Here is a 13,572-nt window from a genome sequence, read left to right on the forward strand (position 1 = left end):
GTTAACTATTTTCTTTCATTATTGTTGTATGGTGAGTTTCTTTTTCTAAAATTTAAAAATTGTCTTTGCTCCAAGACCCTTTAAAGATGGCATTGGTTGTTGTTTTCTTCTCCATTGCTAATCACTAAGCCAACAATTCAGAAGCAACAGCCACAAAAACTTAGTTATGTTCTTTAACATATCAATCACTAGTAGGTATTAAGACAAAAGACAGCTTAAATATCACGTCTCAGAGTTCTATATTTCAATTATATCCATTTGAAGAAGTTTCAGTTAGGTGTTTAGAAATATGTTTTGGGGTACAAGGTACTCATCTCTCATTTCCAGATGCCACTTCCTATGTGTTAGACAAATTCAATCTCTGCACACCCTCCTATGAATACTGGAAAATACAAAAAGCTGCATCTCACCAATTTAGTGCTTCTAACTCTTCTTTGCCCTCTCATACACATGTCTGAGTGCAGTTAAGTTGCTTTTGGTTTAACTGGTTGACTCAAGACAAACCAAAATAAGTTCTTAAAGCTACAGAGAGACATCACCGTCTGAAGCCAGTTATTTAAGTGGAAGTTAACATCTCCAAGTATTCTGTTCCTCGAAACTGTCATTATGAGTGACTAGTGAAAAGGATTAAGGAACAGTTACAGTTAAGTAAGTCAGACTAGCAAAAGAGGATCTTGTCTATTTTGGCAGAAGTAGATGGGGGAGTAAAGTGTTAATTCAGCACCTCCCCTAGCAAAGAGGGCAGCATTTTCTTAGTGAAGCTGCAATCTGAACCTAGCATAGCAATGTTAAAGAACTCTGCCAAAGGCATCTGTTAATTACGTAGGATTGGTGGCTATTACTGGAGAACCTCATTTATGAGTCAGGATAGGTTTTTTTCCTTCAGTTTTTTGTTTGTAAATATATTTAAATACAGCTAGTCGCTCATAGAGCTGGTTCATTTCACTTTCTTGTTAAATAATGCAAAGTCACTTTTAAACATTGCATAATTTTATCATTGTCTGAAGTAATTTCTTCCCCTCTTATCTTGGCACTGCTAGGATCAAATAATGTATGAAGAACTGCGTCAGTCACTGTGCAGGTGATACATTTGGACAATTCCCAAGAGAGACTTACTCTGCAGTGGTGGAGAGTTTTGTAATACCTGTGCCTGATTTGAAGAGAAAGGTTGGAAAAAAATCCGTACTGACTCTCTCTCAGGTTTTTAAACTGTACCTGAAAAAAGTCAACATATCCTACTGCTCTAAACCATCCTTAATTTAACTGTTTCCAGAATAAAAGATACATGATCCCAGCATATCACCACTTTCATTTTTAAAATGAATGCTTTTTAGTCCTAGAGAGCTAATACTGATCTGATATAATATTTGGTGCCCTTAATCAGAAATCCTGCAGAGGCTAACCCTTCACTGTGCTTGCATTGCTCAAATAGCTGGTTTTAGCCATAATTTAAAATAGCTGTTTTCAAGAACAAGGACTCTAGAAGAATCACTGGGAGGACAGAGCTGTGAAAGTAGTATAGAGAAGTGCTGCACTGTACATTATCAAACCATTAATCATGCCTTTCCCAAACACAGCGACACATGACATTCCTATCTTTGATCAGTCTTATGCTTCCTAAAAGCACTGCAACCATCAGTTGAGGGTCAGAACAGGAAATGGATAGTTTCTGCTAGAAGACTTTCTGCAAAGTCTGCCAAGTTTGATAACACCAAACTTCAAATAATTTTTAAAGTTAATAAATTTCCATATAAAACAGTAAAATAGTTTTTGTAAGCAACATTTATTCTGTAAGCACACCCCCTACTTACTTCAACACTTAAGAGGGAGGGTGCGACCTTGAACAATCTGATCAAACGTCAAGACTGACCTTGCCTTGAGAAGGAACAGCATCTTACAACTTAGGTTCTTCTCTGAATTGCAATCTGACAAAAGATTTGGTACATTTTTCCCAACAGTAAATGTGGAAGGCTATTATAAATAACTGATCACCACAGACTTGTGTTTTAAAAATACTACCACTCGTAGCACTTGCACTTATCACTGTGATTTTTGCACAACATGGTATGATATTCCTTCCCTCTTCCAGGAAAGCCTGAGACTCAGTGACTCAAGTTGTGGCCCATATGACTAACAAATTAAGTCCCTGCATATAAAGCAGAAGATGTAATTGTAAATCAGGCTTGGAGCTTTAGAAATCCAAGATGAAGGATCATAATTTTTATCTCAGAGTAGTTTCGCTTGTGGCTGTTCATCTACTAATTGCATTGCCTTACAGTAATATCAGCTAAGTGACCAATTTTAATGTAAAATCATAACTAGGTGCCATGTACAGAGCTATACAAGAACCACCTAGGTTACATAAACTTTTTCTTGTTTTAGCTCTACATCTACAACTTCATAGTTTGTGGTTTTTACCACCTTTCTTAAATAAGAGGCTTTTGGTTTATAGGAAGCTACAACTGCATCGAAATAAGCTGTGAACCCTTTCAGTACAATGACACACTCAATTCACGTATGTGTTTGAGTGTTGACCAATGAAAAAAGAATCAAGCAGGAGCCCTTTGAAAACAGTATATACTACCTCAAATACCCATTTTGAAACTGTCAACCATTTTACCTTTAGATATTATTCTAAAGGCCATCACTGTTTTTTGCATGCCTCTGGCATGTATTGGTTTCAAAGCAAATAAACTGTATAGAAAAACTTAAGAATAAAAAAAGCATTACCGAACTGTGATACAACTTCAGTAATACAATTCAGAAATACTTGTCATCCTTTCTTGGGAAAAAGGTGTGGCAAGCAAGCCACTCCTTACAGTTGAAAGTAACCACAACTGATATCTCCTTTATTGATATATAGAGAAAAATCCCGTGACTATACTTAAGGATAGCTGCAGTTGATGAGCTCATGAACAAGTAAATTTCTCAAACCCTGGCATATTTACCAAAGAATTTTATCCTCCTTTCCTGTTATGATGGTATTATTCCTGTGCATATATGGCACAAGAAAGCAAGGTAGGACTTGCAAGGCAAGACTAAGGAAGAAATACTGTTCAAGCAGTAGTAATAAACAATATAGTCTTCTCAAGAGTCCTAACACAAAACATTTAATATACAAAGTGTCTGATAATCCTTAACGTGATAGTGGAAGTAGAAGCAGGGCACAGGAAGGCTTAAATTTACAAGAAAATCTCAAGTTGAAAGGCAGAAAAAGCCAGATCAGTCAAGCATCTGTATCCTGTTTGCTTACCTTGCCTGGGCTAAGGAGCAGACAAGGGCAGGCAACTGAACTTTGGTTTGACTGTTCACACAAGAAAGCGCTGCACCCACACTGCTACCTTTTCTTGCAGGAAATTTTCCTTATAGTACTTACCACTGAAAAAAAACTTGATAAGAGAAATTGCAAGATCCCTTGTACTTGTAGATAGAAAATGGGAATCCCTGTATTGCATGAAAAGGCTTGTTCCTTAAAGAGACAACTACTTTCTTCTGCATATGCAGCTACTGCCCCTCCTAGCAGACATGCCTAGGGGAGGTTTTCCCCTCGAGTTATCTTGTTTCTGTTGGGACAAGATCAAGAAATTGTTCGTCATGCCATTCTTCTCTCCCTTTCCTGAGGCTAGCTGCATATCTAAGTCACAATAATGATTCTGTCCCAGAGCATGTTAGATGCTGACTTCAGCATGGATAGGGGGCAGAGGCAGTGCAGGGCACTGTCAGCAGGGAAGGCAAAAATGCTGTCTTCATTCTTGGCTAAATAGGAAACTTTTTCAACATTTTTGTCCTCACTAAAGTCTTGTATACCACTGCAGGCTTGATTGTGAAAATACAGGATTTGATAGAGAAAATTGTGTATGTGGAATGGCAGGTCACTATGCTAAAGACACATCTACATGATTTAGACACACCTATTTGTCAGATTGTTCTCTGGGACCTCGCAGAAGCAAGTCCTGTGCTTCGCAGGGTGCAACCTAAAATAGCAAAACTTGCTTTGCCTTAAGTCTTCTGAGACTCTTGCAGGTTAGAGGAGTATGCTTTCCAGAAGCTGTCTTAGACCACTTATGCAAGATTGCTACCTGAAAGTGACTTCTCTCCTGTTTGTCAAACAGGATTAGTACAGCAGCCTGCAATCTATAGCATTGACTTTATTGGTTGCTGAACCTCATCATTAAATAAGGAACGAACAGCTTGAAGTTCTACTGTGGCATGCTGTTTGACCTGATACAGGAATAAATGCCAAGGAGGCAGCAGTGAACCCACTGAGCTCATCTTCTAACAGTGCCGGCTTACCTAGAACAGACCAATTTATCAACATCTGTAGACTTCAGCTCTATGTTATGTGCTTGCTGGCTACGTTTAACAACTTAACCAGAGAAATTTTGACATGCAGAACCAGAAGCCTTAACTACGTTTTAACTGGCCTCTGGTTCCAGGTAGGAAGTCTTGTCCTGGATCTAAGAGTTTGGAGCTCTGTAGCCAGAATGATGCACCCATTTAACACATGGTAATTGGCCGTCTTGTGGAACAGACAGGTTCAACAGCAAAACAAGAATGCCAGAGGCAAGAGTTGTTTTGAAGGAGGAATACACCCACACCTGTCCTGTGGGAAAACTCATGCCTAGTATGATCAGACTCCAGGATGCATTACTTATTCCACTTAAACAGCTTCAAATAATTGGAGGTGGGTGGGTGTGTCTGTCTATATTACAAGCCATGCAAGGCAGTTAATTCTTAAAACTGTAAGTTACTCAAAGACCTGAAGGGGATTCAGAGCTCTGCACCAGTTAGCTGCAGCTAAAATACCTGGATGACATGTTTAACACTGCTCACCCAAAGTCAACTATGTTTTGAGAATTAAACTCAGCTGGTTTCACATGAAGGAGATATTTGCCAAACTGACAAACTAGTAAAATGCTTTAGTTACACAGAAAGGAACAAACCCTAACAAGCACATAAAAAGGACAAAGTTAACTCATTCCATCTGAGTAGATTTATTTAAAAAAATTATAATTAGGTTAGCTGTCAAGGTTCTTAATGCTCTTTAGGTTTAATTTGTTCTTCACTGGTTAGTCAAAGCTCTCTCCAACTTTTAGATCAATTATTTCAAAAACTGTACTAACCTGTTTCTGCCAGAGGTATTTAAATAGTTTTCATGAATGCTATTTAATTCCTTAGAATCAATAACTAGATGGTTCATGTGTGTTTAAAAAAATGTCATGTTCCTTCTTTCTGTGCCATGCCTGTGGACTAAACACCACATTATAAGACTGGAGAAAACTAGCTATTCATTTAGAATATATCAAACAAGCCAAGTAGTACCACTGGTCTGAATTCCTTTTACCAGTGGTTCAGAAATGGTTCTAGTTTTTTAGGGATGAAACTATGCCACAGTATAAGTTAACTTTCAGATGATCTGCTTCTGGCAAAATCCCTACTACTGAAGTTAAATACCAAAGCCTCTTGTGTGTTAGACAGGAATGATATACCTAAGAATGGTAGCTACAAACTCTTGCAAGAGAATCAGACCATGCTTTAGATCCAAACAAAAGTCTCACTGGCTTGGATTAACCTAGTTCAGTAACTGTTGTCCAATAGGTAGCCAGTAGCATGTTTCAGAAAGATTACAGCAAGCATAGGTATCTCCCTCAGAATTCCCCACTATTCTAAAGCTCTTAAAGCAAAAATGGGATTTTTATAATCCGAGTTGGAAGGGAAGATCATAGTCAGAACACCTTAAAGCAATTATTTGCTATTTTAAGCAAGAGATGGTAACTTGTCCTCTTTAAAAGCAGGAATTCATGCTTGCAGTACCCCACTGGGAGGACAGTAAGGGGCATCAGTGATCCTGTGAAATACGTAACAAAGCCCAAGTATGAAAGTTGAACTCTGAGCTCTGACTTATCCCAGATGAGTACTTCAGATAAGCAATTTCTCAACTTTTACCTTTTAGCTGTAAAACTTTCTGGACTTTCCAGTAAGTTTCCGTTCTTCATTCAGCTATGGCAAGCTATCAAAGATATTTAATTCCACTGTTTACTACTTAAATTGAGAAAGTCCTCCAGAAGTGGTTTAAAAAGAAACTGGTTTGCAACTTTTTAAGCCTGTTCAAGCCTTTCAACCAAATTCAGATTTATGCCCAGCAGAAAGGCAAGGCAAAGATTCTTTATAGTTCATCTATACCACCACTCAGCAAAGCAGATCTTGCATCTGCTTTAAAAATATCCAGTTTCTCTAAAGCTTGAAGTCCTTCAGCATTAGGGGACCAGTAAAAAAAAAAAAAAATCACCCAATGTTACTTTAATCTTTACCTTTTAATTACATGTAAAAATACCAGATAAAGTATATTCTGACATTAAATGATACCCTGAGCAATATGCTGGCTAGCTAGTGTGTTATTGGCATCATAAGAAAGTCACTTTGGAAGTGGTTGGGATGCTTTCATACCATTTCTATTACTTAACCACAAATAAAGGCCCACGCTTAAAAAAACAAAACACATATTAGAAACAGGGCTGCAATCAGGTGAGGGTTAAGATGTACCAATACAATCTTAGACGCTCAGCTTGTTCCAATTACAAAGAAAACCCAAAGCCCACAAAATGCAGGAGCTGGAGGCATGTAAAAACAAAGTTACTTACATCAGACCAGTATGGACAGTAGCTGGGACTTCCAACTTCAGACTCCATCTTTCAGATAAGTGAAGAACATGCTGTAGGATCACCATTTAAGAGTGATGTGTAGCATCTGTGACAGCTTAAAGCCATCATCAAATGCATTACATGACAGAAGGCAAATATGCTGTACTGAGGTATGTAGAGATTTGTCCTTCAAGGTCCAACAAGTCTATCCATTCTGTTGCCAATTTTAAAACTTAATCAGGAAGTTTGGTATCATCACCTGTGCTCTCATACCATTTCAATACGAAAGACAAGTGTCTATGTAGGGTACTATAGATTGAGGGGGTAGGCAGAATCAAGATAATTTAGCAATACTCCTCTGTGTACACAAGTTACTAATATGCTTAATAGGTAGATTTGTCAGGGGTTGTAGCTAGCCTTGTTTGCCAGAACAGTATCTGCTGCAATTCATTCAGTTTTCCATATAAGCCAAATTTCCAAATGGGTGTAAATATTAAAGTCAGCATTTAAAACGATGGGAACAGCAGAATCCACCAGGACAAGCCTGTTTTTCTTTGCAGATCAGAAAAAAAACACCTCAAACTGTAGCAAGATTTTTCAAATATGAAAAAACTCATCAGTTACTACGTTAAGTTACTAGTGGCTTACACAATACAATTCTAAATGCTAGCTGCTCAAGCTATGCGCTAAAACAACCGGCTTTGGCAGTAGGTAGGGATGCATAAAGTTGGCAATTCCCCACTTTTTGAGCAGGAAGACACAAAGGCCACCTCCATGTCAATTTCATTCTGATAAATTGCTCCTTTAAGGTACTTCCAGTAGAAGAGAACTTTAAAGCAGTGCTTCAAGTGACACATATTTAAACAAAAGCTGACTTAACATTTCTGTGCAAATTTAGTTCTTCCAACTGTAAGTTAGGAAGCGGGTTCAACAGAAGGTTTAAGTGAAGAAATCGTGTTAGTTTAGAATTAACAGGCAAGTACAGTATTTTAACACTACAGTCATCCAAATAACATGTTGTGGGCAGCGTACTACATTGAGAACTTTTAAGAGTCAGACAGATATTTTATATAGATTTAACACCTGTGAAAGCAAATTCTGTAACAAAGTGATTTAGCATTATGCATATAACACTGATCTTTAGGCAAACATGTACACATTAAACCAGTGAATCTGAGGACTGCGAGGAATGTTATATATAGCTGGTAGGAGTCTGCTACAAAATCCTTAAAGATGCATTGCTGTGTTGCTGTAGATCTTAATTCAGGACACTGGTGAACATCTTTAGCAAGAGACCTTATACCAGCCACTTTAGAGCAAGCAGAGATTTCAAAGTTTTTTGGTTGCCAGAAGTTTAATCTTGCTTCACTTCACCCTTTAATTGCCTTTTCATGCGTGAATATGGGCTGATTGTGTCATCCATCACGAAGTCATACAGTACTTTTATCCAAGAGTTATATTGCGGCAGGTTGTCATAGTATTCAGCTGCTATTTTCTTCACCTAAAGAGGACATACAAGGTTTATTTACATTAGTACCCATACAATCCTCAACCTGTAACTTAATGTAGAGCGCTCTAAGTTTCATTTTAGATGTTAGATTCTACAGGAAAGGCTGCTAGTGCCACAACATGAAAATTGCTTGAAGGAAAAAGCAACTCCCTGGTTAAGTAAACTTCATGTGAAACTTATATTGAAGCTAACCAGAACAAACTGCTAACTCTCCAAAGTCTGTTCACTGTCTTACCTACAGAATGATGCAGCTCAGAAAATCAAGCAGTTTGGTTGTCAGTGGAAGTGGGTGATTCAGTTCAGTGCTGACTCATAGGTATACAACTGTCACCAAAAAGGATGTTAAATACCTCTTCCTAGAATTTACAACACAGCTATTTCTACATGTAGTTTCAAACCTCATCACTCAGAGGAAAGAGCATCTTGTTTCTGATGACAGACATTAAAGAACAAATATAAACTGCTTCCAACAACTTTATTCTCAGATGTCCACGCTGACTAGACTACTGTTTTGAACTAAGAAAGCTAGAGTTTTAGTTAGATATCCTTACTGATATTTAAGGCCAACCACCTAAAGCCTTAAAAACCTGAACAGAACAAAATTTTTCACTAAATTCCATAGTTTAGACAGAAGAAAAATACCGATCTGAGTAAGCAGCAAACAAACCCAAGATACCTGCATGCCTGGTTTAGTGCCAAAGATCATTTTGATCCATCACCTACAGACTAGTGCATCTAGCCAGTATACTTTTATTCAACAGTAATTATTCTCAGCTCACCAGTACCCCAGCTGGAATCAAGTGTACAGTACTTCAGTGATCTTTAGCACACAGCATAGCAGAGCCCCATCAAATTAACTACACTGTTCTAAAAGAAGGCTTTGTTTTCCTACCAGAGCTGTGGATTAAGAATCCTGTAGCAAAGCTAGGTATTTACCTCTGCAATTAAATACTTGAAAAAAATTATTCCCTACTTAGAATTCAAGTACTGCTGCAAGAAGTGAAATGCTGGTTCACCAGCACAAATCTGGGTATCAAAGGTGAGTTAATCTTTCAAATACAGCTAAAGTTGCTTTAAATCTGTGAAAAAAAGAGACATCAGCTGTCTTTTTTGTGAAAAAAAGAAAACAAAAACCACACACCAAAACCAACAGACAAACAAAAACTCTCAAACCAACTACAGAATTTAACTGCCCTGCTAAAGAAGTGCTGGAGTAGTTATTTCATCTGCACTTCCACCACTGGCAACAGAAATAACAATCAAGTTTAGACTCAAAAGCCACAGCTTACAAGGTCTTACTATTACCAAGTGCAATAATAAAGCTACAAGACCAACACCACAGCTGCTGTCAAATTGCAAGTTTAGTGTCTGACAAAAAAACGCTTCTCCGAAGGTGAGTTTTAGGTGTAACCCTGGAAGCCTTTGTTCCCATGCTCCAACTGGGAAACAGATACACAATGAGAATTAAGCTCCTGCTAAAAAGAAACCAGCAAGATTGAAGTGGGGAGAAACCAGTCTGAAAACTCACATCTGCTACTTATGCAGATGTGACAGGTCTAAGTCTTAGCTTTGAAGCCTTAATTCTGTCAATGAACAGCTGACACAGAGTTCAAAGGTTCTCACTAGAGGAAACAGAGCTGCCCCAAAATAGAAAGCTATTAAACATTTATCAACAGTACAGACATCAGCAGTACCACAAACCATCTCTTTTCCCCACCAAAGAATGTCAGTGATAGAGCAACAGAAGCATAAGCATGCATTATGATATTGTTATTAATATTTCAAGGACAGAGCCAACAAATCTCTGAAGGTATCTTCAACTTCTTAACTGGTTTTCTGCATACTTAATAACCAAAGAAGATAGACGGCTGGTTGTAATTACAGAAAACCAAAGTTTTCACAAAGCTTAAGTCATGCGTTTCCTCCCCTCTCCTTTTATGGAAGGGGCTTGAGGAACCAGCACTTTGGAACTGTGTTCAGGATACCACTAAAAAGGTAGTTAATTACCCCCTTCATCACACAACTTAGAAGTTGTTAGTTGTTCTGTTTTTTGTTTGGGGTTTCCTGTTGTTGGGGGTTTTTTTTCAGGGGGGGCTCTTTTTTTTTTTACCTCCAAACTTCCATTCTTCTGTCAGTGTTCTACCTGATATTCATGTTAAAGTCAAGCCTATTTTAAGACAAAGTTATAACCTTGGAAGTAAACTTACCAGTGGAAGGCTCTTGCCAGGAATATTGGGGAAGTCATGATGTTCATTGTGATAGCCAACATTAAAAGTGAGCAAATTAAGTGGCCCATAGTAGGAGTAAGTCTCATGTCCTTTTAAAAACATGTAATGTTCAGCTATGAAGTGTCCCGAAATTGGGTGCAACCCAAGTCCAAGTACTGAGCCAGCAAGCATGTAAAAAGTGGATTTGACTCCCCATAAATAATATATCACAACATCAAAGGAAAGCTGAGCCAATAAATTGATTATTTCAAGTCGAGTAATGGGTTTGGGATTGATGCAGAGAGGTCTAATTGCATAGAAAAAAGGCTGAAGAACAATCCATATGAACTTTCTAAAACGGGTGCAGAAAAACCAGCCTTCAAAGTTGGTTGGAATGTCCACATCAATTCCATCGCCTCCTAAGTAACGATGATGATCCATGTGGTATCTCTTGAAGGATATGGAGTATGGGAGACCAAGAGGGAGGTTGGCAAATATTCCAAACCATCGATTCCACATTGCTTTGCTGTTGCCAAAGGCACTATTGTGAGAGATCTCATGAATAGCCAGAGTCATGGAGTGGCTAATACAGCTTCCAAAAACATATGCCCAGAAGATTACCCATTTCCAGTCCAAGTCTTTAACTAGATAAAATGCAGTCAACTGCGCAAGAACCATCAGCACAACCACCCAGATCAAGTTGTAGTCTGGTTTCATCAATGCTTTTATCTCTGGATGTTTAGCTAGATAGGAAAGAATGAAACACAAAAGGAATTATTTAGGAGCTCTCCTCATGGCCAACTATCCCAGCTAGATTAGAAAAGTAGATGTAGTCATTTCTTCCTTCCCTTCCTCCCAATTAGGATTTGTCTGCAAAGTAGTGAAAACGCACTACCTTCCCACTTATGACATTTATTGCTATAATGAATCCCTTGGAATTAAAACATTTTAACATTTCTCTGTTGCTCGGCAACTAGACACGTATATGGCAAGCACCAGTACCACCTCCAGCTTACCCAGGAAGGAAATGGCTTTGAACCGACAGCCTACCAGTCACTCAGAAGGGCTCCAGTAAGCTCAAGGACCATTTCAGGCGTTTTACTCGAAAATGCGGTTATTCACCGCAACACCGGGCGCCGCGATGACCTCTACGCACGGCACACGATCTATTTATACGGACCAGCAAGCACCTTATCAATCATTCAGCCCGTTTCCGACCCGCACGAAGGGCTCTGCGGCAGCGGGCGGCCCGCAGCCCCCGCCGGGAGGGGTGACCGCCCCGCCGCCACCACCACCACCGCTCCCTCGCGGTTCAAAATGGCAGCCCGGGCCAACGGCCCCAACCCGCGGGGCTCAGCCTCTGCCCCGCAAGCGGCGAGCCGCCCCCGCCACCCCCCCGCTCCTTCCCCTCCCCCGCCAGCGCCGCCAAGGCGGCGGCTGCCGCCTCCACGTACGCGGCCAGCGCCACTCCACTCACGCGGGCCCGCGCCGACTTTGGCCCAGGCCGCCCACCCCCCCACCAGCCTCCCCCACGCCGGGAGCCTCGAACGGCTGGCGGCCATTTTGTGGGGTCCGTCCCCGTCCCCCCCTCCGCCAGCGGCACCACCGCCACCTCCCCCCCTCCTCCTTCTCCTCACCCAGGATCTCCTTGCGGCGGTCAGCATGAGGCTGGTCTGTGTAGACCCACTCGAAATCCTCCCTGGCGACGGTGTTGCCCATCGCGGCGGCAAGCCTCGCCCGCTGCGCACCTCAACGCCCTGCTGGCAATCTCCCACCCCCCCACGGCACAGCAGTTTATAGCGCGGCGGAGGCGGCTTCAGTACCGCCCTGTTCTCTCTCCCTATTGGCTCCTGGCGTCTGTCAGGGCTGACAGGCGGGCGGGGCCCTGGCCGGGCGGAGCGGGGCGAGGCGAGGCGCCCGGTGGAGCCGCTGCCTGAGGGGTCGGGTGGTGGCTGCGGCCGGGCGGGGCCGGGAGGTCGCGGGCCGCCCTTCAGCCCGCGCTTCCGCTGGAGGGAGGCCCTGCGGGTACGAACGTTAGTGTCCCTCTTCAGAGGAGAGGCTCTGCCCCGGGGCCGCCCCGGCGGGCGGCGGCGGCTCCCCCGCCTTCCCGCTGGAGGCGGCGGGACTGACTCACCCCAGCGCCTGCCTCGGCGCGGTATGGCGTGGTGTGGCGTGGCGGGCTCGCAGCCGGTGCCAGCTGCCCTGCGCGTCCCTGGGGGCCGCGGCGGGGGTCCCGCGGGGCGAGAGGGGTCGTGCCGCGCTGCTGCCTCAGGGGAGCGGAGCGGGGGGCCGGGCAGCGAGCCACTCAAACCGAAGTTGTCGCTGCCTTTGATAACGCCGCATGCATAACTAATGGTTAAGGAGGGAGAGAAAATTCTGGCCTTGTAAGGCGGGGCCCTGGCTCCGGGAGCTCTCCCGCGGCCGCGCGTCTGCGGAACCCGCAGCTCCTCCGCCCTCGTCCGTGGGAGCGAGGCCCAGCGCCCTCCGAGAAGCTGGGCGGGAGAAGCCTCCCTGGCTTCGCGTGCGGCCCCCGCCCCCCTCCACCCCCGTCTTGCTGCCTTCGGTGGCGTTTGTACGGCTGTAACTGCCGGTGGGAGTTCTGCCCCTCTCAGCGGCGGGGACAACCTGGCCAGAAGCCACCGCAGGTGGCCGGGCGGCCTCACCCCACTCGATTTCTTGAGGCTGGAGACAGCGCCTTACAGCGGCTCTTTAAAAAACACTTTTCCAAAGGTAAGAGATGTGTGGTTGTAAGGACTAGCTAGCATTTGTCCAAAATCTAAATACCTTTAAGGCAACTTATAGAAATTTAACTACAACTCAAAACGCCTGTGCCGGCGTCTCCATTTTCTTCACTTTTTGTGGTAAGGTATTTTAAGAACTTGACAAATTCCTCTGTAAGAACTAAACGCCATTTCATCTGTCCTTACATCTGTTTCTCATAAAATATTGACTGCAGGCAGTTCAGTTACAGAGATTATGTAGAATCTGAATGACTACTTGCTTGGAGCTTAGTTGTCCATAAATCCACTCAAATGAAAATAAATCAATAATAGTGGTAAAAACAACAGAGGAAACTGGCACAAAGTAAATTATACCTTATCTGTTAATGTAAGATGAATATCTCAAGGTTTATGATGCATCATTTAGAAGTTATTAGTAATAATGAATAAAAAGGCTAATACATACTAGCTGCTAAAAGCCCCATGTGCAACTG

General features: G+C 42.2%; 2 protein-coding genes across 3 annotated transcripts in view; one reads left to right on the forward strand and one right to left on the reverse strand.

The window, feature by feature from the left end:
- NVL (nuclear VCP like) overlaps nt 1-1,294 on the forward strand; it is a 42,707-nt gene extending 41,413 nt beyond the window's left edge. For both annotated transcript variants that reach the window (XM_075088775.1, XM_075088776.1), the window contains exon 23: nt 1,041-1,294. In XM_075088775.1, coding sequence (XP_074944876.1) covers nt 1,041-1,085 — 45 coding nt within the window. In that variant the 3' untranslated portion in view covers nt 1,086-1,294. The remainder of the gene's footprint in view (nt 1-1,040) is intronic.
- A 5,001-nt stretch (nt 1,295-6,295) lies between these two features.
- DEGS1 (delta 4-desaturase, sphingolipid 1) lies at nt 6,296-12,366 on the reverse strand. The gene is made up of 3 exons (XM_075088780.1): nt 11,996-12,366; nt 10,359-11,101; nt 6,296-8,142 (listed from the first exon to the last, which is right to left on the reverse strand). Exons 1-3 carry the CDS (start codon nt 12,075-12,077, stop codon nt 7,996-7,998), a joined length of 972 nt encoding a protein of 323 aa, XP_074944881.1. The 5' UTR covers nt 12,078-12,366; the 3' UTR covers nt 6,296-7,995.
- Nucleotides 12,367-13,572: the final 1,206 nt, after the last annotated feature.

Source organism: Phalacrocorax aristotelis, chromosome 3 (genome assembly GCF_949628215.1).
Source record: "Phalacrocorax aristotelis chromosome 3, bGulAri2.1, whole genome shotgun sequence".
NCBI lineage: Eukaryota > Metazoa > Chordata > Aves > Suliformes > Phalacrocoracidae > Phalacrocorax > Phalacrocorax aristotelis.

Coding starts and splice junctions, on each gene's coding strand:
- DEGS1 (XM_075088780.1), bottom strand. CDS start 12,077: ATGGGCAACACCGTCGCCAGGGAGGATTTCGAGTGGGTCTACACAGAC. Junction 11,102..11,995: donor CCGCCGCAAGGAGATCCTGG/GTGAGGAGAAGG, acceptor TTTCCTATCTAG/CTAAACATCCAGAGATAAAA. Junction 8,143..10,358: donor CTGGCAAGAGCCTTCCACTG/GTAAGTTTACTT, acceptor TGTCCTCTTTAG/GTGAAGAAAATAGCAGCTGA.